The sequence below is a fragment of the Leopardus geoffroyi genome, chromosome E1 (assembly GCF_018350155.1).
Source record: "Leopardus geoffroyi isolate Oge1 chromosome E1, O.geoffroyi_Oge1_pat1.0, whole genome shotgun sequence".
Taxonomy (NCBI): Eukaryota; Metazoa; Chordata; class Mammalia; order Carnivora; family Felidae; genus Leopardus; species Leopardus geoffroyi.
In genome coordinates this window covers 42,563,800-42,586,861 of record NC_059330.1, presented here as the reverse complement: position 1 = coordinate 42,586,861, position 23,062 = coordinate 42,563,800, and the positions used below count along the sequence as shown (strand labels likewise).

The 23,062-nt window shown below is 56.9% G+C and overlaps 2 protein-coding genes across 6 annotated transcripts; one reads left to right on the top strand and one right to left on the bottom strand.

Moving 5' to 3' along the window:
• Window positions 1-1,640: 1,640 nt before the first annotated feature.
• FAM171A2 (family with sequence similarity 171 member A2) lies at window positions 1,641-11,654 on the top strand. Its single transcript, XM_045489166.1, has 8 exons — window positions 1,641-1,891; window positions 5,188-5,415; window positions 5,649-5,741; window positions 8,197-8,355; window positions 8,440-8,619; window positions 8,737-8,853; window positions 8,975-9,101; window positions 9,641-11,654. The coding sequence occupies exons 1-8, from the start codon at window positions 1,774-1,776 to the stop codon at window positions 11,118-11,120; spliced, it is 2,502 nt and encodes an 833-aa protein (XP_045345122.1). The 5' UTR covers window positions 1,641-1,773; the 3' UTR covers window positions 11,121-11,654.
• Window positions 11,655-11,751: 97 nt separating this feature from the next.
• GRN (granulin precursor) lies at window positions 11,752-18,886 on the bottom strand. Of its 5 annotated transcripts, none has more exons than XM_045489169.1 (13): window positions 18,762-18,886; window positions 15,684-15,828; window positions 15,433-15,558; window positions 15,240-15,324; window positions 14,643-14,755; window positions 14,411-14,546; window positions 14,196-14,308; window positions 13,857-13,980; window positions 13,470-13,567; window positions 13,134-13,379; window positions 12,647-12,880; window positions 12,326-12,556; window positions 11,752-12,229 (listed from the first exon to the last, which is right to left on the bottom strand). In XM_045489169.1, the coding sequence occupies exons 2-13, from the start codon at window positions 15,819-15,821 to the stop codon at window positions 12,092-12,094; spliced, it is 1,782 nt and encodes a 593-aa protein (XP_045345125.1). In that variant the 5' UTR covers window positions 15,822-15,828; window positions 18,762-18,886; the 3' UTR covers window positions 11,752-12,091. The 5 variants fall into 5 exon arrangements, with proteins under 5 accessions (XP_045345125.1, XP_045345126.1, XP_045345123.1 ...); XM_045489170.1 differs by having other exon boundaries at window positions 14,196-14,290; window positions 18,762-18,885; XM_045489167.1 differs by having other exon boundaries at window positions 14,196-14,290; window positions 14,411-14,755.
• Between the last annotated feature and the right edge of the window lie 4,176 nt (window positions 18,887-23,062).

Genomic DNA, 23,062 nt, shown 5'->3' with positions numbered 1-23,062 from the left:
CCTTAAACACCAGCCAGACTCCCTCTCCACTCCACCACTGCAACTGGATGGGCCCAGACAGTTTATCTTGATCCAGCAAAGCGTTTGGCAAGACAGAAATGTGAGCTGGATTTAAAACTGAAGAATTTTGATAAAGCTGAAGAAGATTTCTAGAAGGTTGTTCCTTCTACAAGCCCCATCCTGGTTCTGAGCTGCCTGGTATTGTCATGAGACCCCCGAAAGGAGGCAGGGAAGCTGCTCTCCACCCCGCAGGTGGCTGCTGGCTGTGAGGGAGCCCCAGCACAATGGGTGACTGAAGCCCATTCAAGGCAGCCTTGACAGATTGTAAAGTTGGGTGGAAACCAACAAGATGAAACTCACCAGGGACGAATGCTAAATCCTGTGTTGAGGTTGTGAAAAATTGGTTACATAAGAAGACTGGGAAATCTGGTTAGATGGAAATTTCTGAGAAAGAGGGAGGAAGGGGGAGAGGGAGAGACAAAAGGAGGGAAACAAGAAAAGAAAAAGAAAAAAAAGAAGGAAAGAAGAGAAGGGAGAGAAGGTAGGAGGAAGGAAGGAAGGAAGGAAGGAAGGAAGGAAGGAAGGAAGGAACAAGGAAGGGAGGGAGGGAGGAGGGAGGAAAAAAGAATCTGGTATCACAAACTCATAACAAGGTTCTTTAAGTCAGAGGATCAACTAGGAGACCCAATGAGGAGAGAATCCTGTTGTCCTCTGGGGGACAATGTCCTTGCTCTAAGTATCCAATCCCTTTTGGGACACCACACTGTGAGAAGGAGAAGGTGAAAATCAGAGAAAACAAGAGAGGGATACCAGATTAGTGAGGATTTGGCCACCCAGAAACTACATAATGATGACAACCAGAAACTGGAAAAAAATAGAGCTTGGCTGTGAGGATAGGGAAGGCTTCAAATGTGAGGTTCAAATGTAGCTAAGGAAGAAGGAAAAGACTGCCATACATGAACCAGTGGGGCCGATTGGTGATTCCCAGAGAGAAACTGCTTGCGCCTCTAGAAGAAATTCCTAAGCATTATGACTGCCCAACGATGGATCTTATCTGAGTGGAGGTGAGCTTCCACTTCACCCTGGGCCAACAATAGCACCATTATCGCGCCCTTCCTCGTCAAGCATATGCTAGATCCTTTATATCATTATCTCAATTAATCATAACAACAGCCACACGAGGTAGAGATTATTACAATTCTCACTTTAAAGGAAGGCTGAGGACCAGAGGCGAAGTAACTTGCTCATGGCTCAACAAGCAGAAGCTAGAGACCAGGACTGACTGATTCTCATTGCGTGGGTGTTTGTGCAGGTAGAACTGGGCAGTTTCTACACTTTTTGGAAACACTCGTGACGGTCTCACCTCTTTGAGTGTGTGGTGAGCCTTTCTCCCTCCCAAATTTTGCACCAAATTTCAAGGGCTCTGGACCTCCAAGAACCCGGGTGATTGGACCCTCTTCGTTGCACTCCCTTGCAGCTCTAGGTCTGGGAGCGCGGGGTCGGGGCTGCAGGGTGAGCGGAGGGCGGGCAGGGCGGGCGGGCGGCGTGCGGAGCTGGGCGGTGAGGGGGCGGCGCCCCAGGCCCGCGGGGTGGGGCGCCGCCTGCAGGGGGCGCTGGCGGCGGCTCCGGGCGGAGACAATCGCGCTGAGCGGCCGCCGCAGCCAGAGCGGGAGCCCGAGCAGCGCGGCGCGGCGCAGAGCTGGGGCTGAGCGGGGCCGGCCGAGCGGGGCCGGGCGGGAGCCATGGGCCGCTAGGGCCCCGCCGAGCCCCGCGATGCCGCCGCCGAGTGGCCCCAGCGTCCTCGCGCGGCTGCTGCCGCTGCTGGGGCTGCTGCTCGGCGGCGCCTCCCGGGCTCCCGGCAAGTCGCCGCCGGAGCCCCCCAGCCCGCAGGGTGAGTCTCGGCCAGGAGGGGCAGCGATCGCGGGCCTGCGCCCCCTCCATCGGGCCCCCGCCCGCCAGCCCCCTCTTCGCGGCGCTCGTGAATTGGGGGGGTACTCTGTTCCGTGGGTTTGGGTGGGGGGAGCCAGGCGACTTCGGGTCGGCGCTTACGGGGGAGAGGAGGAAGGGAGAGGGAGACTGCCAGGGCGGGGGTCTCGGGGAGACACAATGGGGAGAGCGGGGGTCCCCAGGCTCCGCGCCGCCTCCCCCTCTTGCCTTGTTTTTCTCTCTCCTGGTCCGCGAGGCGCTGCTGCCTGAGCCATTGTCTACCGAAGACACCCGCCCAGGGGCGGGCTGGGGCGGGCGCCCGCTCCGCAGCCCCCTGCGGGTTCCTCGCTCCCGACGCGGGCTGGGTGGGGGCGCCAGCATCGGCTGCCACCTTGGACCCGGACGGGGGCTGGGCGCCTGGAGCTGGGTTGGAAGGGGGGAGGGGAGAAGGGGGAGTGGGTGAGGCGGTGGGCGGATTGACTGCTCGAATGGGGTTCTTCGCTCTGGAGCCTGACAGCCCCCGGCCGGCCCCCCAGGTTCAGAATTGGGGGTGTACCAAAGAAACGCTGTCAAACATTGAGGGGGGAGGGCATGCAGTTTGGGGGGATCTGGAAAAAGGGGTTCGCGGTGATTCCCAGCCAAAGCGCATGGCAGGGCTGTGGTGGCGGAGCCATGCTGAGCTGGCTAGCTGGCTGTGGGCTGTGCCGGCTAGGAGGGCAGGTGCCTGGGTTCCCGTCCAGCAGGCCTCCGGCCACTCCTATCCCCAGCCCTCCCCCAGGTCACCCCTCCTCATCTAACCTCTCCATCGCGGTGGAGGAGAGCCTCCCGGCGCCTCACGGGCCCAGGTGGGTGTGTGAGGTGGGGGGTGGGGTGGTCTCCTGCAGCGGGAGAGGGTGGGAGAGCTAGACCATGACTCCCTACCGACGCCTGGGTTCTCGGGGCCTCGCCCACTCCAGCCCTGCGCCCACCTTCCAGCCTCCTGCCCCACCACCCCAGCTACTGTTCCCTCTATCGCCTCTGGGCCCCGTCCCTGCCCGAAACGGTGCTCTCCATTCCTCATCTCCCCACCAAGGAGCTGACAGGAAAAACGGGGGGTGGGGGGGGGGCGTCTGGATGAGGGAAGTGGGGTCCGGATGAAGGCAGGGGGTCGGATTTCCTCCTGGAATGAGGCAGGGCTGAAGCCTGGAGAGGCGGATACTGTATGGAATGCCAAGCTTGAGAAATGGGGAAGGCTCACCTCTGGCCTCAGTCTTCCCTGCTCTCTGCGGGAGGAGAAGAGGGTTTGATGGATAGGAAGGGGCCCTGGCTTCTCAAGAAGCCTCTCCTTCAAGTCCTGTACCCCAGGGCAGGGGGCCCAGGGCATTGGCTGGAATAGAGCCAGGATAGAGGGCTCTCCCAGGCCACTGGCTGAGAGCCCAGGTTGAGGGGAAGCGGGGAGAGAATCTGCTAGGCACCTGCCCACCCCTTCCCACCAATGTCTCCTTCAGGCCTACCCACCCACCCCCGTCGTGTTCCTTGGGCCCCTTCCCCTCATCTGAGGCTCTGGCCCTTGAACCCAAAGCATTCCCTCAAATGACCATATTCCAGACTCCTGGGTCCCTTCTTCCCAGCTGCTCCATCCAGCTGCTCCTAGCCGGGGGTAGGGGTGGGGAGTAGCCAAGCCCCTCTGGCTTCTCAGAATTCCTCCTGAGTGGTAGTGGAGGAGGGGCAGGGAGACTGTCAGCTACTGGGAAAAGCAGAGTAGGAAAGAGTCAAGTGTGTGCACCCACCCTGCCAAGTTGGGCTTTGGCCTGGGAGGGGTGAGGGAGGTGGGTTCAGGAGAACAGCTGGATGGGATGCCAGGGCCAGGCGTGTCGCTGGCCTTGGGGTTGGAAGCCTGAGATAAGACACCTGTCACTGTTGAGTGTCAGGCTCCACCCATGAGTCCCCCTTACCTCCCCATGCCCTGCTGCCCTGAGCTTCCAGGGCACTTGGACTCTCCTAGGTTGGACTCTCTAGCACCTAACCCACTCCCCACCCATCTTCTGGGCCCTGCAATGAGGCCTCTGTACTTTCTAGGTATGGAAACCTCCTCCCATTATTAGCAGCAAGGTAGGGGTGAGGTATGTTCTTGAGGGAGGGACCTTGCAGAGTGGAGAGAGGTAGATGGTAATACGGAGCAGAGAGGCTGCCTGGGGAGTCCATGACGACAACTCCAGGCCTGGTCCCTACCGGGTCACTCTGTCTGAGCTCAGGACACCTGCAGACCCACCCTGGACAAGCTGTCCTGGGTCCAGGGGCAGAGGTGGCTGGAAAGCAAAAAACTTGGACTTCCCTTCTCAGCCCTCTCCACACCAGTTTCCCTTGGGCCTGGGTCAGCCCCCCCAGATCTCCTTCCCCTTGCCAGGGCCCCAGCTCTCTGCCCATCTCCTGGGAGGAATGAGGGCGTTGCCATGGTGACTGACTTGTAGCTGACCAGTTGGGAGGGGGCAGGCAGTACTTGTGAGGGGGAGGGGGTAGGGAGGTACTTGGTTGGGCTTAGGGCTTGGGGTGAGTCCCTAAATCTGAAAGGAAACAAGCTTTTGCAAAGGATTCTGGGAAGAGAATGAATGAGGGGAATGACCAGCTCCCTAGTGTCCCCTTTCTCAGCTTTCTCTTCAGAACCAAAACTCTGACCCAGCCTCCCTCCCTCCCCTTCTCATTGGCTGAATCTTGGTCTCTCTCCTCTCCATCTGCAGACCCTTGGTCTTCTGCTTAGTCCTCCTTTCTCAGCCCTCATCCCTCTCCCCTCCCTGACATGTGCCCCATAGGGTCCAGTGGTTAAGAACTTGGGTCTAGAGTCATACTTCCAGGTTTGGATCCCAGGTCTCCCGTTAACTGCAGTGCAAGTGTCTAAACTTTGAGTCTCAGCCTCTTAATCTGTAAAATGGACTAAGAACATATTTGATGGAGTCTAATACATCATTGACTGTAAGATGCACCATTATTTCATGTACCAGTAAGAAAAGAAAAAATGCTGCCTATTGCAATTATGACATCATCAATCGTAGGCATAATCTGAGTTCAGAAATGTTAAAATGTGGGAAAAGTGCATGTGTTAGCACCCCCTACCTCACAGGCTGGTGTGAGGTTTAAATGAGGGCCCTACCAATGCCGACTCTTAGGAAACCTTGTCTCACCTGGACCCCAAAGCTGCTTCTAACCCACAGCCCCCTCCTCTGATCTTGGGGCTCCCTCCAGTTCTCTTTCCCCCCGTTCCTCCTCACTCTCCTCACCCCACAGAGATCCTGATCAAGGTGCAGGTGTATGTGAGCGGGGAGCTGGTGCCCTTGGCCCGGGCCTCAGTGGATGTGTTTGGGAACCGGATGCTGCTTGCCGCTGGCACCACGGACTCAGAGGGCGTGGCCATACTGCCCCTCAGCTACCGTTTGGGCACCTGGGTGCTGGTCACTGCTGCTCGCCCTGGCTTTCTCACCAACTCTGTGCCCTGGCGTGTTGACAAGCTGCCCTGTGAGTGCAGGGGCAGGTGGAGGGGGGGTGGGCAGCAGCTGACCCCATCAGCCCCTTCCCAAAATAGTCCCTGGGGGTGGAGGGGGCAGACTTTCCAGCAGCTGCTGCCCGGGCTGGGGTACACAGAGGGGGCTGAAGGAAGATGAAGTCACTGGGATTCAGATGGAAGGAGTGCCCGGCCTTGGGGTTTGGGGGGAGCTTTCTCTGGTGCTGACAGGCCACCCCTCCCACAGTGTATGCATCAGTCAGCCTCTACCTGCTTCCCGAGCGGCCGGCCACCCTCATCCTCTATGAGGACCTGGTGCACATCCTCTTGGGCTCTCCTGGTAAGGTTCCTCTTTCCCCCCTACCTCATACCAGCTCCTCTTCCTCCCCCCCTGACCTGGGTGTAGAGAGCTCCACTCTTCCACAGATTAGCTGGATGCCCTTGAGCAAGTCCCTTAACCTCTCTGAGCCTTAGTTTGTTCCTCTGTAAGATGTGGATATTGATAGTATCTATGTGATCAGATTGAAGTAAGGATTAAATATCATCAAACATGCAAAAAAAAAAAAAAAAACAAAAACAGCACAGAAGGTGGTCAATAAATGTTTATTATTACTGGGGCTTCTCGTGATTTCTATTCTCCCTCTACTCCTACCATTAGAATCCCCACTCCCTGCCACCTGTTTCACTGGTGGATCTATATGTACTTCTTGTGCACCTACTGGGTGCTTGGTTATGTTAGAAGGCCGCGAGGGGGTCATTCCATAGCTATTGGACAACTGTCAAGTGCAAGGCCTGGAGAAATCCCACAGTGGTACCTGTCTACTCATGGCTTCAGTCTCTGTGCTGCACCAGGCATTGTGTCTGGTGCTGGGGAACAATGGGAAGAAAGAACCCGCTCCCTGCCTTGTGGAGTTCACAGACAAGTAGGAAGACAAACAGATCCCTGCTAACCCTGAACTAATTACAAAGCAGGTAGCGCAGTGGAGTAGAGGGCAGCCGCCTTTAGTATTGAGACAACTCTACCCTGTGAGTGTAGCAGGGCAAGAGAATTTGGGGACGGGAGCTATGGACCATGTGGGCTTGGGAGTTGAAGGAAGAACAAGGAGGTGCCCTCACTGGAGAGGAATCCAGATGCAGGGGCAGAAGTGGGCAGTGAGGGTGCAGGGAATGCTCTGGTCTGGCTCTGCAGGTGGTGTGCCTGGTGCAGACTGGTTGATCTGGCTCGTACCAGGGAGCCACAGTGGATTTTGGAGACAGAGGACACCCACCCCACCCCCCTCCAATTTATATTCTTAGCTTGTGCCCTTGTTCCCAAGTTACTTGTTTGCTTACCTTCATTTCCCTGGTCCTGAACCAGAGGCTCCTAAAAACTGTCTTTGGAGGTTTGTAAAATGCACACAAGGGGCATCTGGCTGGCTCAGTCGATAGAGCATGCAACTCTCGATCTCGAGGTCGTGAGTTCAAGCCCATGTTGGGTGTGGAGTCTACTTTAAAAAATAATTAAAAAATAACAAAATGCCAAATTATCTCTTTGTTGCCCCCTAGTTTACAGCCCTCCCATGGCTCCCACTGCTTTCAAAGTCAAGCCTCAAGTCCTTCACAAAGCTGACTGTGCCCTGTGGGGCCTACGTGCCACTCAGTCACCTGGGGTCCCCAGCCAGCACACTGCCCCATGCCTCTGGGCCTTTCTCTTGTCCGTTCTCCTGGAGGCCCCTTTATATCCTATTGCCTGGTGGAGTCTTACTCACCATGCAAGACTCCACAGGACCTACCCCAGCTGGGTGGGCCGAGTGGCCTTTGTACCGTATTTTAATAGCAAGGTATGATGTTAAGGGGCTGAGAAGTTGGGCTGGCACCATGCTTCCTGGGCTTCAGTTAGGCTCCAGGATTGTGACCTTGGGCAAGTCACTAAACTTCTCCTGCCTCCATTTCTGCATGTATACAACAGGGTTGATAATGAAAGCACCTACTTCAGGGGCTGTTGTACTAATTATAGGGGTTAACACTGATTAGAACAGTGTCCAGTATATCTTAAAGCTTAATAAATGTTAGCGACGACCACACTGTACTGGAATTCTGTTTATATGCCCCCTCCACCCCAAAACAGGCAGACAGACGCGTGCACGCACACACACACATACACACACACACACACACACGACCTAAGCTGTGTAATGTAGTAGTCAGTAGCCACATGTGGCTCTTTAAATAGATTAAAAATTCATTAAATTAAAAAAAATGAAAAATGAATCCAGTTTCTCAGTCACACTAGCCACCTTTCAAGTGCTTAATAGCCATGTGTCTCTAATGGGGACTGTAATGGGCAGCACAGAGAACATTTCCATCCATCACAGCAGAAAGTTCTAATGGGTACCAAAATGGACAGTGCTGCACCAGACTGTGAACTACTTGAAGGCAGGGAATTGCGGATTGTGTTTTATTCAACTTTGTATCTCTAGCACCTAGCACAGTGTTGCCACACAGTAATCAATAGTAACTGTTTGAGGACCTGAACCTCAGCATTTTATGGGTTAATGAGGAAATAGTGTTTCAGAGAGAGCAAGTAACTCGCTCAGGGTCACACAGCCAGGACTAGATTTCAGGTCCGTATCCTTTTTCCTTTCCAGGTTAACATTCTATGAATGCCCAGTTCTCTCCCCAAGTCACAACCCTCCCTGACCTTCCCAAGTGGCCTGACCCAATAGCTCCCTTCTCCTCGGATACTTGCTTTCTGCTCTGGTCCCTGGGGAACCTGGTCCCTGGCCAATCCACAGGAGGCCCCCCTCTCCATCCAGGTGCCCGCTCCCAGCCGTGGGTGCAGTTCCAGCGGCGGGCTGCCCGCCTGCCGGTCAGCTCTACCTACAGCCAGCTCTGGGCCTCGCTCACACCCGCCATCACCCAGCAGGAAATGCGTGCTTTCCCTGCCTTCCTGGGCACCGAGGCCTCCAGCTCAGGTATGCTGGGTGTCAGCATGGAAGGGATGTCCTCCTCCCATCAGGACTCACCCCTCAGCCCTTGTGTCTCCTTCCCCCACCCAGGCAATGGCTCCTGGCTAGAGCTGATGCCGCTGGCTGCTGTCAGCGTGCACCTACTAACAGGCAACGGAACAGAAGTGCCACTCTCAGGCCCCATTCACCTGTCCCTGCCCGTGCCCTCCGAGCCTCGTGCCCTTACTGCGGGCACCAGCATTCCAGCCTGGAGGTTCGACCCCAAGAGTGGTGAGTGCCTCAAGGGGTGCAGCTGCTGGAGTTTGGGGAAAGAAAGTGGGACTTAGCTGGGGCGGGGGGGGGGGGGGGGGAGTGGCATTGAGTTTCACGAAACTCCCGCCTCTCCAGGGCTGTGGGTACGCAACGGCACTGGTGTGATCCGGAAGGAAGGCCGGCAGCTTTACTGGACCTTCATTTCCCCCCAGCTGGGGTACTGGGCAGCTGCCATGGCTTCCCCCACCACTGGTGAGAGATGGCGGGACAGTGGGGACAGGGGGCAGTGGGGGAAGGGGAGATTGGGAGCATAGACTCCTGAAAGGCAGGAAGGGCGTCCATGCCTGGAATGCTAAGCCCTTGCCTGGCACAGGACTGGTCACCATCACATCAGGCATCCAGGACATCGGCACCTACCACACCATCTTTCTGCTCACCATCCTGGCAGCGCTGGCCCTGCTGGTGCTCATTCTGCTGTGTCTGCTCATCTACTACTGCCGGTGAGTGCCTCCCAATCCCCCAACCTCCCCTCATCCCATGCGGACAGAAGCCTGCTCTGTGCCTGGTGTTGGGCTGGGCGCTTGGGCCCCAAAGATGCATAAAATACAATTCCAGTCTTCAAGGCACTGACAGGAAAGGACCGCCAATGCACATGCACAGACCTGAGAGACTGGTGGCTGAAGAGACGTGGGGGGGGGGGGGGGGGCGGGGGGAAGGAGGCAGGACCCACAGGCCAGACCCCTCCAAAGGGATGGTCGGCAGCCGCTCCCGCCTCAGGCTAGACGTGGCCCTGGTTGGCTTACGTGCTCCCCCCAGGTTCCCACAGCGCCTCCTACAAGCGAAGGACACCCACAGACACCCAAGCTCTTTCCACAGACCTCTCCCCAGGCCCACCTGGGTTCCCCAGCATTTCTCCTGAGTCTCAGGCATTCTCCCCACCCCTCCAACTATATTCAACCCTCGCCTTGCAAATATGGGGTGAGGGAGCAGCTCAGGCCCCCAACGCTTTCCTGAGGTCCCGCCCCCCCATACCTTCCAGGAGACGCTGCCTGAAGCCGAGGCAACAGCACCGCAAGCTGCAGCTGTCCGGGCCCTCTGATGGGAACAAACGAGACCAGGCCACCTCGATGTCCCAGCTCCACCTCATTTGTGGGGGACCCTTGGAGCCCGCCTCGTCGGGAGACCCTGAGGCTCCGCCCCCAGGCCCCCTGCACTCGGCCTTCTCCAGCTCTCGGGACTTGGCCGCCTCCCGGGACGACTTCTTCCGCGCCAAGCCGCGCTCCGCCAGCCGCCCGGCAGCCGAGCCTGGGGGCGCCCGCGGGGGCGAGGGCGCGGGGCTCAAGGGCGCCCGCTCCATCGAGGGTCCCGGCGGGCTGGAGCCAGGCCTAGAGGAGTACCGGCGGGGGGGCTCGGCGACCCCCGCCTTCCTGCAGGAGCCGCCCTCTCCGCCGCCGCCCTTCGAGCACTACCTGGGCCACAAGGGAGCAGCCGAGAGCAAGCCCCCCGACTTCCTCCTGTCGCAGTCGGTGGACCAGCTGGCGCGGCCGCCGTCGCTCAGCCAGGCCGGGCAGCTCATCTTCTGCGGCTCCATCGACCACCTCAAGGACAGCGTCTACCGCAACGTCATGCCCACCCTGGTGATTCCCGCGCACTACGTACGCCTCGGCGGCGAGGCGGGCGCAGCGGGGGCGGGCGACGAGCCAGCCCCGCCCGAGGGCACGGGCCCCGGCCCCGCGCGCCCTTTCCCCCCGCCCGACCCCCAGCGCCCGCTGATGCAGGGCCACTCGAGCGCGGGCGGCGAGGGCGGCGGGGGCGGCGGCGGCGAGGGCTGGGGGGGCGGGCGCTCGGCTCCGGTCAGTGGCTCGGTCACCATCCCGGTGCTGTTCAACGAGTCCACCATGGCGCAGCTCAACGGGGAGCTGCAGGCGCTGACCGAGAAGAAGCTGCTCGAACTGGGCGTGAAGCCTCACCCGCGCGCCTGGTTTGTGTCCCTGGACGGGCGCTCCAACTCGCAAGTGCGCCACTCCTACATCGACCTGCAGGCGGGCGGGGGCGGCCGCAGCACCGACGCCAGCCTGGACTCGGGCGTCGACGTCCACGAGGCGCGGCCTGCGCGCCGGCGGCCCCTGCGCGAGGAGCGGGAGCGGACCCCGTCCGCCGCCCCGCCGCCACCTCCGCCGCCGCCGCCGCCGCCCGCGCCCCCGCGCCTGGCGCTCAGCGAGGACACGGAGCCGAGCAGCAGCGAGAGCCGCACGGGCCTCTGCTCCCCCGAGGACAACTCGCTGACGCCGCTGCTGGACGAAGTGGCGGCGCCCGAGGGCCGGGCGGCCACGGTACCCCGGGGTCGGGGCCGCAGCCGCGGGGACAGTTCCCGCAGCAGCGCCAGCGAGCTGCGGCGCGACTCGCTCACCAGCCCGGAGGACGAGCTGGGGGCGGAGGTGGGCGACGAGGCGGGCGACAAGAAGAGCCCTTGGCAGCGCCGGGAGGAGCGGCCGCTTATGGTGTTCAACGTCAAGTAGCGGCTCCGCCTGGGCCGGCCCCGCCTCCGCCCCCGCCCCTTCCACCCGGGCCCGCCCCCAGGGTGCGTGCCCCCGGGGCCCGCGGGGGCCCTCGCTCTTAGTCTTCAGTCCCCTTCCTGGAGAGGTGCCCGGGGGCCTGCGGAGCTGTCCAGTGGTATGTACTGGGTAATGTTTCGGGAGGGACCCGTGTCGACCTCCGACCGGGAGGTGGGAGGGGTCCAGACTCCCATTGGGAGGTGCTGGGGAAGGAGGGCTGGGTGGGGGGAAGCAGTGCCTGTATAAACGTGGCTGTACATAGAAAGATCTATTGTGGGAAAGCAGGAGGGGCAACCGGCCTCAGCAGCTAGTGTGAGGGCTGGGAAGGGAGGGGGCCTTCTCTGTGGACCCCAGGGAGGGGAGGGGATGCTGCTTGCTGACTAGCCCACCTCTGGGCTACGAGGTCACAGGGCTGGTGGCGGGGGCGGCTCTGGGGACTAGGGGATAATGTGATGGGATTGCTGTGGGTAACGGCAAATATAAAACTGGTGAGATTAACTCCGTGTGGGTCTTTCTGTGGGGTTGGGGAATGTGGACAGGGGATGGGGGCCCTTGCTCATGGTGGGGCAGGCAGGGTGGCCAAAATCAGACACTATTAAGAAAGTGTACAAACTTTACTGCAGCGCGCGCACACGTACACACACACAGACACACACACACAAACACACACCTGTGGATAGGGAAGAGCACCTGGCCACAGGGTTCTTGGAAACTGGGGGAGGGGATGGCAGCTTGTAACATGGCTTTCGCCACAGCCCTCCCCGAGACAGGGAAGGCCTTAGATTGAGGCCCCACCTCCCATGATGGGCGGGGGACTCAGAATCGGGGAATCGGGAGAATCTGGTGGGGGAGAGGTGCTGGGGAGGCCTGAGCAGTGGGTACTCTCTGAGCAGGATCCCGAGGGCTGCAGAGTGTCTTCAGTCCTCAGTCTCTCCTCACAGAAGCTGTCTCGGGGCTGGGTCCTTCAAGGGCATGTCCCAGCTCAGGCTCTTCCTGCGCAGACACTTGATTCCCTTGGCCCCACATCGGAAGCCAGCAGGGCAGCAGTGACGCTGATCTGCACAACAGATTCCCTGGACGGCCAGAGGGGGGAGTCAGACTTGGACACAGCAGGACCCAGCTCCCGTGGATACCCAGCCCCGTGGGGGCAGGAGGGGGCTGGCACTGACCTGGCGATAGGGACAGCAAGCCCAGCCCCCTCGGCTATCTCGGCAGCAGGTCTGGTTATTGTGGCAAAAGCGCCGGGCCCCACATTCCACGTTCCCCACACCCACGTGAGGGCCACGGGCCAGGCGGGCAGCAAGGTGGGCAGAATCTGCCTCCTTCTCACAGGATCGGGCCTTCACGTTGCAGGTGTACCCAGCCGGACAGCAGTGCTGGCGGTCCTCACAGCACACGGCCTGGGAGGGACAGAGTGGCTTTAAAGGCTCTCCCCCCTCTCCCCAGGAGGGCTCTGCTCCCCTGTCCGAGGTAGGCGGGAGGGCACTCACGTGAGGCAACTGGCAGCAGGCCCAGCCCCCACTCAAGCTTGGGCAGCAGGTCTGCCCCACTGGGCAGCTGGTGTGCTGGTCACAGCCCATGTCTCTGTGGTGAGACAGGGAAGCCCGGCGGGCAGGCATCTTCTCCAATCCAGTCACCACCTTGTTCCCCCTCTGACACTGCCCCCCAGCCAAGCACGTGTAGCCATGGGGGCAGCAGTGCTGGTGGTCTGAGCAGCAGACAGCCTGTAGGGGGATAAGGGGAGTGGCAGATAAGGATGGTCTAGGAAGCTACTATGTGGGACGGGAAGCCCCCTGCCTACCCGGACTCCCTCTCCTACTCCCAGCTCCTCCGGCTGGGACACAGTCTCACAGAGCTGGTGTGCCACCTGTGGGCCAGACAGGCGACAGAAGAACAAAGCCAACAGGAGTCTACCCGCCCAGGCCAAGACACTGTCCCCCCCCCCCCCCCCGCCAAGCTATCCCCCTACCCACACACCTCTGGGGCAGGACAGCAGCCCCACTCCCCAGACGTGAGTCGACAGCAGGTATTGAAGGAGGGACAGCTAGTGATGTTATCACAAGGGACATCGTTCTCCATGGCTTGGGGTTTCGGCAGGCGGAGGCGGGCTAGGGCCTGCATCATCCAGGGCACCTGCTGGGCCCCCTGTTCACAGGTACCCTTTGCTGTGTCACATTTGAAGCCAGCCGGGCAGCAGTGTACGTGGTCCTCACAGCACACAGCCTAGGGCAGATGGACAGGGGACGGTGGGCACCGGGGCCTAGCTGGCTGCCACCTTCTGCTCAGTCCAGCCCACCCACTACTCCTGGGTACCTGGGCAAAAGGGCAGCAGCCCCAGGCCCCCGACTGTAGGCGGCAGCAGGTGTAGCCGTCTGGGCAGCTCACCTCCATGTCACACTTCACCTCCTGCACTGTGACGAATGCAAGGAGAACAGGTCAGCAGTGGCACTGGGAACCCTTGGGGTACCCAACCCTTTGCTGGCTCCGTAGCTAGAACCAGATGCCGAGGATGGGGAGTACATTTAGGATCACAGCAGTGATCCTAAGGCAATAGCCAGTGTGGGGGAAGAGGCCTGTACCTGCCCTGTGGCGCCCTGTGGCCATCAGCCCCCCACCCCCGTATCTGTTGCTGGAACAATTTGGTGGAGAGCTCCTGCGCACGGTGCAGGCGGAATGGGGTCTGTGGCCAGACTCTGGTACCTGCGTGCGCCGGCAGCTTGGTGAGGAGGTCTGTAGCGTTCTCCTTGGAGAGGCACTTGCTCTGGACCAAGTCACACACAGTGTCCTGGGGACAACAGTGCAGGTGGTCCGAGCAGCAGACGGCCTGGGTGGGGGTGGGAGAAGGTCTTTGTGACGTGGAGTCTCCGTCAGCTCGGGGAGCAGCCAGGAGACAGCGGACGCTGCCTCAGTCTCCCACTAGGGGGTGGCATGCGTCCTGAGCCGCCAGGCTCCCAACAGCCTGCCGGCCGGCCGGCCCCACCCCCTGGAGTGCTTAGGTGTCCAGGCCAGGTGGCTGTGGGCACACAGCCCCTCACTCACATTAGGTATTGGGCAGCAGCCATACTTCCCACTAGGCAGCTCACAGCAGGTAGAACCATCAGGGCACTGGGACTGTGCATCGGGGCACAGGACCACTGGAAGGGGAGAGAGGCCTGTGGGCAGCCAAGGCGGTGGGGAACTTCTCCCCAGCTGGGAGCCAGATGAGGCCTTGCCCCACTTCCAACCCCCAACCTGATGCTCTCCCATCCCCTAACCTGCCCGGTTACTCCTCTGTGCAGGAATCTTCTTTGCCAGGGGGTGGGTCCCTGTGGCCGTGAGGCAGCGGGCATGAGCCAGGTCACAAGAGGTACCATGGGGACAGCAGTGCACCTTGTCTTCGCAGCAAGAAGCCTGATAAGAGATGGTTCTGATTCTGTCTTGGCTCCCTCCAGTCCCCTGCTCTGCCCCTACTGCTCCCCGCCGCCCCCCATCTTCCCAAGCCTGTACCTGGGGCATGGGGCAGCATCCCCAGGAGCCATCTAGCATAGTGCAGCACGTGGAGGAGTTGGGGCATTCGAACCGGCCATCAGGGCACTGGATGGCACCCAAGGGGTTGGTATCTGTGGACAGGATGACCCAGGATTCCACCAACCCAGTCAGTGAAAGCCATTATCCCATCACTGAAGGAGTGGCTGGCACCAGGGCCTGCGGGCTCGGGGGGAGGGAGGGGACTAGGGGGCCGGCACTGGGGCTGGGTGTTCTCCCAGGCACTCCTAACCCACTCTCCGCACAAGCCACTCATTGCCTCAGCAACACGGCACAGGGCAGGGGCATCCACTGCCTGCGTTGGCCTTAAACCAGCCCAGCTTGGCGTCTCTCCACCCTCACAATGCCTGGCCCTGGGCCTGGAGGCTGGCATTGTCTCCTGCCCCTTCCTAGCCTAGTGTGCCCTTCTGTCCAGAGCAAAGGCGTTGCTTAGTACAGATGCCACAGGAATGAGGGCACAAGGTCAGGAATCAGGTCACCCAGATGGCTGGGTTCCTGGGCAGTCCAGCCTCCACAGACCACCCATCTGCCCACCCTCCACCTCCACCCCTGCCGCACCTGGTCTTCGGAAGCAGGACTGCCCGTCAGCGCTGCAGTGGTAGCCCCGTGGGCAGCAGTGGCGGCCGTCACCGCACGACACAGCCTGCGGGACAGAGATGCCTGCATTGGCGAGGACTTTTTACTTGGGGTGAGTGGAGGAAACGTCTGTATGCAGACTTGAGCCCCTCTTTTGGGCTAATAGCACCCTCACCTCTGGGAATGGGCAGCAGCTGGAGGTCCCCAAGATGGTGAGGAGGCAGGAGTAGCCAGGAGAGCAATGGGCATCTACCTGGCAGGGTCTGCCCAGATGCCTGCTCAGCGCTGTGGGCCCCTTGCCCTGGAAAGTGAAGAGGAGGTGATACACTGAAGGACCCAAGCTCGGCCCCCTCCTCTAGCCAAGCTAAGATGACCCTTTGGGAAATCCCAGGCTGCCAGCTCTCACCTGGGCAGAAGGGCACTCACCAGAACAGGACTGCAGCAGCTATAGCCGACTCCTCCTGGGTCCAGGCAGCAGGCCACAGGGCAAAACTGACCATCTGGGCACTGTGTTCCAGCTACCAGCCCTGCCACTAAGGCCACCCAGCTCACCAAAGTCCACATGGTCTGCCTGCAAAATACCAAGAGGCATCTGGCAACTGGCTTGAGCCCAGGTGACCCTTGATTCTGGGGCCAGTCCAGCCCAGGCCAGATACTGCCTGAGCTTCTCCAACAATTCCTTGTCCAGGAGGGAAAAAAGACGTGCGCCCTATATGTGTCCTGTGTATGTGTCACACGTGCACCAGCACACGTACAGCGATGAGCATGAATACTGATGCAGGTACATGTGTCAGCCTGTGTCCCCTGGGGCACCCGGTGGCTCAGTCAGTTGAGTGTCCGACTTTGGCTCAGGTCATGACATTGCGATTTGTGAGCTCGAGCCCTGTGTCGGGCTCCGTGCTGACAGCTCAGAGCCTGGAGCCTGCTTTGGATTCTGTGTCTCCCTCTCTCTCCGCCCCTCCCCCACTCACACTCTGTCTCTCTCAAAAATAAAAACATTAAAAAACAAAACCTGTGTCCCCCAAACGTGGCCAGATGCCTCAGTCTCTGTGGGTAAGTGTGTAAAGATGTAGGTGTGTGGGGGCTTAGTCGGTAGGGCATACGACTCTTGATCTCAGAGATGCAGGTTCGAGCCCCATGTTGGCTGTAGAGATTACATAAAAAAAATAAATAAATAAAGTCTTAGGAGAAAAAAAGATGTAGGCATATGAAAGGAAAATTTGGGGATCTGATGGGTCACCTCCAGGGGATAAGGAGGTGTCAGTAGTCATGGGAAGACTGAGCTGGGGAGCAAAGAGGGAGTCCCCCCTTGAAGAAAAGCAAGGGTTCCACTTCCCCAGCCAGACCCTCCAGATGCCTCCTTGTCTGATGCTGTGGTCACACCTGCCAAGGCCTGTTGGGGGCAAGGGAGGGGGGTCACATGATGACATGGGAAACCAATGAGTTGAGAAAGTTGTGAAACGGGAAGTGTGGTAGCCAGTGTAATCTGAGCTGCCTTCCCCAGAGGCCACACCTGCCCACTGACTGTCTCCACCCCACCCAGGGAAGGGGATGCACAGACTGGGCCAGCCTTTGAGACACCTGTGTTCTAAGGGGCCACACAACACCACTGGACCCTTTCAGGCTCCTCAAACATACCACTTCCAACCCCTGCCTCTCCCCCTACCCCAAAGCCGAAACTCAGCAGTTTGTGGAAAGGACCCCATGTGCCCACCCAGCTGCAACAGTGGAAAAAAACGATCATCGATCTCTGCGGGGCCTTTCACTTCCTTAATGACTTTTCCCCAAGCTCAGCCAGCCCTGCTAGGTCAATGGGATGGGCCCAAGAGATGTTACCCTGCCTAGAGGAGCAAAAACAGTAATGTTTGTTGACCCTCTCGTGCACCAGTTACACTATATTATTTTCTTTCTTCTTTGAAACCACCATCCAAAGTAGTAATTATTTCCTTTACTTTTCAAAGGAGGAAACTGAGGCTCAGAAATGTTTAGTAACATGCCCATGTCATATGTCAAGTCATGGAGATGACAGGCTTTGATGGCTCCAAAGCATACTGGACCTGGGTTTGTTTCACAAAGTGGCACCATGGACAGTGCCCAGGAATGGACCCCCCCCCTCCCCCCCAACTCCCACCTCCAATCCCAGGAGACTAGAGGCCTGGGGTCCAAGCAGAGGAGGGAGACAAGCATTTTCTGAGCAGGAGGACAAGACAAAACAGAAACGACAAGTGCAGGGGCTGCCTGGATACTGCACTTGAATGCTAGTCCTAGAATTGCCACCACTGATTGTGAGAGCCTCAAAAGTAGCTTCCTGCCTTTGGGCCTCAGCTTCCCCATGAGTCTGTGAGTGGACATTGCACACTATGGGTGGCAAGGACTTACACTCGCCCAGTCACTGGCACCCTCTCTCCCTCACCTGGCTTTCCTCGGTGCCCCATTCCCAGTTCAAAGACCATTTCCAGGGGGCCATTATCTGGCTGATCCTGGACCTTGGCCCCTTTCACCCTCTCACCAACACCCACAGCTCCCAGGCAAGGCATCCATAGCTGGTCCCACCTGCTTCCTGGGAGTCCAACCTCAACCCCTCATAGGCCGTCCCACTACCCTGGCTTAAGCCAAAAGGGGTGCTGTCTGCACAGATCTCAGACCATTGAACACCCTAGTGATTTATTTACACATACTTTCCGTCCTTGGTATCCTAACGTTAGGGAATATAGCGAATGCTTCTAGTGAATACAAATGTACAGACGCGCGTACACACTCAGGATCAGGGATGGGGGAAGAAGGGGCCTAACTCGTCTCAGTAGGGTTCTGAATGGCAGCCTCTCTCACCCCCAGCCCACAGTAGAGAGGGAGGACAGGAGCCTGCCTCTTCAAACCCCCAGCTCTGCCATCTTCCACTAGGTGGCAGCCCCCAACTCCGAGCGTCAGGAGAGAGATTCCCAAAAGGTGAGGGAACCCAACTGCGAGCGAGCAGGAAAAGTGGCCGAGAGAGGCGGAAGTTAGCTGGTTCCACCCCGCTCCAGAGGAAGTAAGGGAGAGTCAGACACAACCCAGGGGTTCAGTCACCATTCCCAAGTCCATGCTATCTTTGAAGGAACCAGGGTCTCCAGCCCACTCGCAGCTCTCTGAGCTCCCGGACCAGGGACCGACGCCTCTCTCATTCCCAGGCGCCCAGGGGCCACCCACCAACACCACCACCAGCCCCGGGACGCGGCCGGAGCCGGCTCAAGAATAGAGTGGCCCCAGCTTTGGGGGAAAGGGCTGCAGCTCCCGAGGATGCTGGAGAGGGAGAGAGCCCCATTCTCACGTGGGTCACTGCAGTCACTGCTTACTCCCACCCCCTAAAACTGTCTCCAGTGCATCGGAAATCCCCAAAGGAGTTTCTCTAAGCCAGTCTTCTCTTGCCTCCCGGCTGAAACTCTGGAGGAGTCCCAAGCCTCTCGTCCGCTTGGCCGAACCCCTGGGAAGAAGCAAGCGAGAGATCTGCGCGGCCGCCCTCCTTACCTGCGACTCGCTCCGCGCTCTCTGGGTAGCCGCGGCCGGGAAGCTCCCGGACTTGGGCCTGGCAGCGCGATGGCCCGCCCACCTCAATTTCCATTGGCCAGGTGTCCTGAATGTCGGGCTTCTACTGGCTATTGGTCGATGTAGAGGCGGGGCCAGCCTGGAAAGCTGTGCGGCTTTCTTACTCAATTCTCTTTCCCCCCTCCCTACGTCTCTCTTCCCACCCTCCCCCACTTTTTTGCGGGATCATGTGATTGGACAATCATGTGACGGCCGGGCCCGGCTCGGCAGGGTTGCGGGCGCCTGGTAGAGTTTGCCCCAAGGTGGGACAGTGCCTGTCTGAAGACATTGACCAACAAGGGAGCTACCCCTTACACAGTGCGTTCAAGGACGTTTACGGGATGTCAGCTTCTGGATTAGGGACGTTCGTGCACCTGTTTCTATTCTGTTCAACAAATTAAATGCTGGGCAGCCAGGCCCCAAAGGAGTTGAAAGAGAGTTGAGAGGGCAAGGATAAACAGCTCTCAGTCCCCTTCCCTAGGGCGCTGGCAGCGGGATGTGAGTGGGTGGAGAAGGTGAGACAGGCTCACGTTAGATCTAACGTAAAATGCAAAGTCGTGTGCCAGGTGTTACAGATGTGTGTAGGGAAGAGGTGATAGGCTGGCTCTCGGCAGGGAGGAAAAAGATTTAATTCCACCTTAAGGGCACCTTTTTGAGCTGAATCTGGGAGGATTTTAACTGGCAGGTGGGGAGGGGTTGGAGAAGTGCCTAGACAGGGGTGCGGGGGTGGGGGTGGGGGGAGAGCTTTAGGAAACCAGATGGGAAGAGCAGCCTTGGGCAGGGATTAAATGCCAAGTTCAACGTTGTGGGCTCGAGGAGCTGTTGGGTGCCTGGCACAAGGCTGGGCTGGGGGTGGGTGCATAGTAGAAATGGATTCCTTGTTTGAGTCAGCCCTGCCTTCCAGGAACTGACATGGCCCGTGAGGAGAGAAGTGGACCACATGGAACAGATTAGCCAGCAAAAAAAGCCAGGCGCCCAGTGCCAAAGGACCTGGCTCAGGCCGAGGCGGTTGATAGATGCACCAGGGGAGAGGAGAGGCCCAGAGAAAGCCTCGTTCCAGGCCTGGGAGGAAGGGCCATGTTTGGTTATACAGAGTGGGGCACTGCAGGGTAAACAGCTTGAGCTGAGTGCGAGGCAGGGAGAGGGGACAAACAGCCCAACTTAGGGGTGGTGGCAGTCTGCCGTGGGGGAGTGGCAGGGTGGAGGGATTGTGTAGCAGCGGTGCTCAGCCTGGGGCTAGAGGTCTGGGGAACGATGGAGGCTCCTGCTGAGAATCAAGACTACTCTTTGCCTGCTCGTGGCCTTTGTGCAGTTTCCTCCCTGTATATCCTGAGGCAAAGGAGTATAGCTCACGCTTCCATTAACAAAGCACGTGCACGCACACTTTTCATGAAATGTTAGGCTACTCAATAAATGAGCCTCTTAATCACAACTACACAGAACCATGTAAAAAATAAACGCGGGAGGGAAAAAAATAGAGTGATTGAAACGAGTCTCACGAAAAATATCCTTAAAGGAGCGATTTGCACACCAGGGTCATTTGGCAGCGTGCGGAGACATTCTGGGTTGTTACAACAAGGGGGAGGTGCTCCTGGCATCTGGTAGGCGGAGGCCAGGGATGCTGCTAAACATCTTCTAATGCAAAGGACGACACCCATCACAAAGATTATTCTGCCTGAAATATTAGTAGTGTTGAGGTTGAGAAACCCTCTCAAAAGGATCATAAACCGTCTCCATGAAAGAGCTCAAAGTTTCCTTCACACAGCTTCTTTTGTCTTATTTTATATATGTATATGTATACATATATACACATACACATACACATACACATACACATACACATACATACACACATACGTGGGGCTCTACAGCACCCTAAGATCAAGAATTTCATGCTCTACCAACTAAGCCAGCCAGGTGCCCCACTTATCTCATATATTTTTAATAAATGTTACCCGACTTCCCAGAAACAGTAGATGACAGAAATACCAGGGGATGTGTGCACGGAAGTTTCTAGAAGGAGTCACTTGGAGTTGAGCATGGATTAAAAGCATTCAACAGAAACAAAATGCAAAAGACGGACTGAAGGACTTAGAAGCTTAACATCCTGGAGACACTGGGTGTAGGGGCAAACGGTCCTGGATAAGTCGGTGCGCCCTGTGGGTATCACTCTCAAAGGACAAGGTAATTAATAATCAACGTATGAGTCCAAGCTTTAGAAAAATCTGATCACATGCAGTTATTGTGATTACTATGGCAAAGAAATGTGAAATATATTTACTATAAGCAAAATGCATTTACTTGTTAAAATGGGTGCAGTGAAATTCCACTTCAGTGGATAGGGTACAGTTCCCCCCAAAACTGCAGAACATCTTTCACATTCTTCAAGAAATACTCCAGTGTCTTTAAGCCCTCCAATTTAGGAATCTCTCTCCCTCTGCTTTTTGCTTTTAAGGAGGGTGCATCATTTTTTGAACAGGGAAGACTGAAAAGAAGCAACTGAAAAGAAACTTCCAGAGTCACAAAGAGATATGACATCAAAGAGATATGACATTTGTCCCGTTCCCTGAGCGCTCCCAGGCCCCTTTGGCCAGACTTTGTGATTTTTAATTTTGATAAAATCAATTGAGGGGCGCCTGGGTGGCTCAGTCGGTTAAGCGTCCGACTTCAGCTCAGGTCACGATCTCGCGGTCCGTGAGTTCGAGCCCCGTGTCGGGCTCTGGGCTGATGGCTCAGAGCCTGGAGCCTGCTTCTGATTCTGTGTCTCCCTCTCTCTCTGACCCTCTCCTGTTCATGCTTTGTCTCTCTCTGTCTCAAAAATAAATAAACTTAAAAAAAATTAAAAAAAAATAAAATCAATTGACTGTAAATGTGAGGGTTTATTTGTGGACTCTCAATTCTATTCCATTGGTCTATACATCTGACCTCATGCCAATACCACATTGTCTTGATTACTACAGTTTTGTAGCAAGTTTTGAAATTGGAAGAAGCGGGGGTCTTCCAACTTCTTTTTCAAAATTGTTTTGGCTATTCTGGGTCCCTCAAATTTCTATGTGAATTTTAGAATCTGTTTCTGTTCTGACAGCTGAGATTTTGATAGGCAATGCACTGAATCTATAGGTCAATTTGGGCTGCATTGCCAACATAATATTTACTAAGTCTTCCTATTCATGAACATGGGATGGCTTTACGTTCCCACTATAGATGCTACATAGTTTACTTAACCAGTCTCATTTAAGGGGACTTTGTGTGTTTCCATTTTTTTGCAGTTACAAATAATTATGCAATAAATATGTGTGAACATGTTTCCGAGTGCTCGAATGGAGGTTGAATCCCTAAAAGTAATATTGCTAGGTAAAGGATGTGCACATTTGAAATGTTGCTGCCAGATTGCTTTAATTCTTTTCCCGTTTACACTCCCAGTCACACTATTTGAGGGAACTTATTTTTGAGATACTCACCAACATTGAATATGCCAGTTTAAATTTTTTTTTAACGTTTATTTATTTTTGAGACAGAGAGAGACAGAGCATGAACGGGGGAGGGTCAGAGAGAGAGGGAGACACAGAATCGGAAGCAGGCTCCAGGCTCCAGGCTCCGAGCCATCAGCCCAGAGCCCGACGCGGGGCTCGAACTCACGGACCGCGAGATCGTGACCTGAGCTGAAGTCAGACGCTTAACCGACTGAGCCACCCAGGCGCCCCTGAATATGCCAGTTTAAAAGATGTTTTGCCAGGCACCTGGGTGGCTCAGTCGGTTAAGCATCTGACCCTTGATTTTGGCTCAGGTCATGATCTCATTCACGGTTTGTGAGCTTGAGCCCAGCATTGGGCTCTGTGCTGACAGTGCAGAGCCGGCTTGGGATTCTCTGTCTCCCTTTCTCTCTGCCCCTCCACTGCTTGCTCGCTCTCTCTCTCTCTCTCTCTCAAAGTAAATAAATAAACGTTAAAAAAAGATGTTTTGCCAATCTAATGACAAAAGATATTCCATGGTTGTTTTATCTGCATTTTCTTGATTTCTAGGGAAGCTGAGCATTTTTTTCATATGCTTATTCTGCATATGTATTTCTTCTGTGAATTGCCTGTTCTTATTTGTATTAGGTTCTCCAGAGAAACAGAACTGATTGATGTGTATATAGAAAGAGATTTAATATAAATTTATATAGAATTGACTCACGTGATTATGGAAGCGAAAAGTCCAAAATCTGAAGTGTGGGCCAGCACTGGAGAATTTCTCGTTGTTTG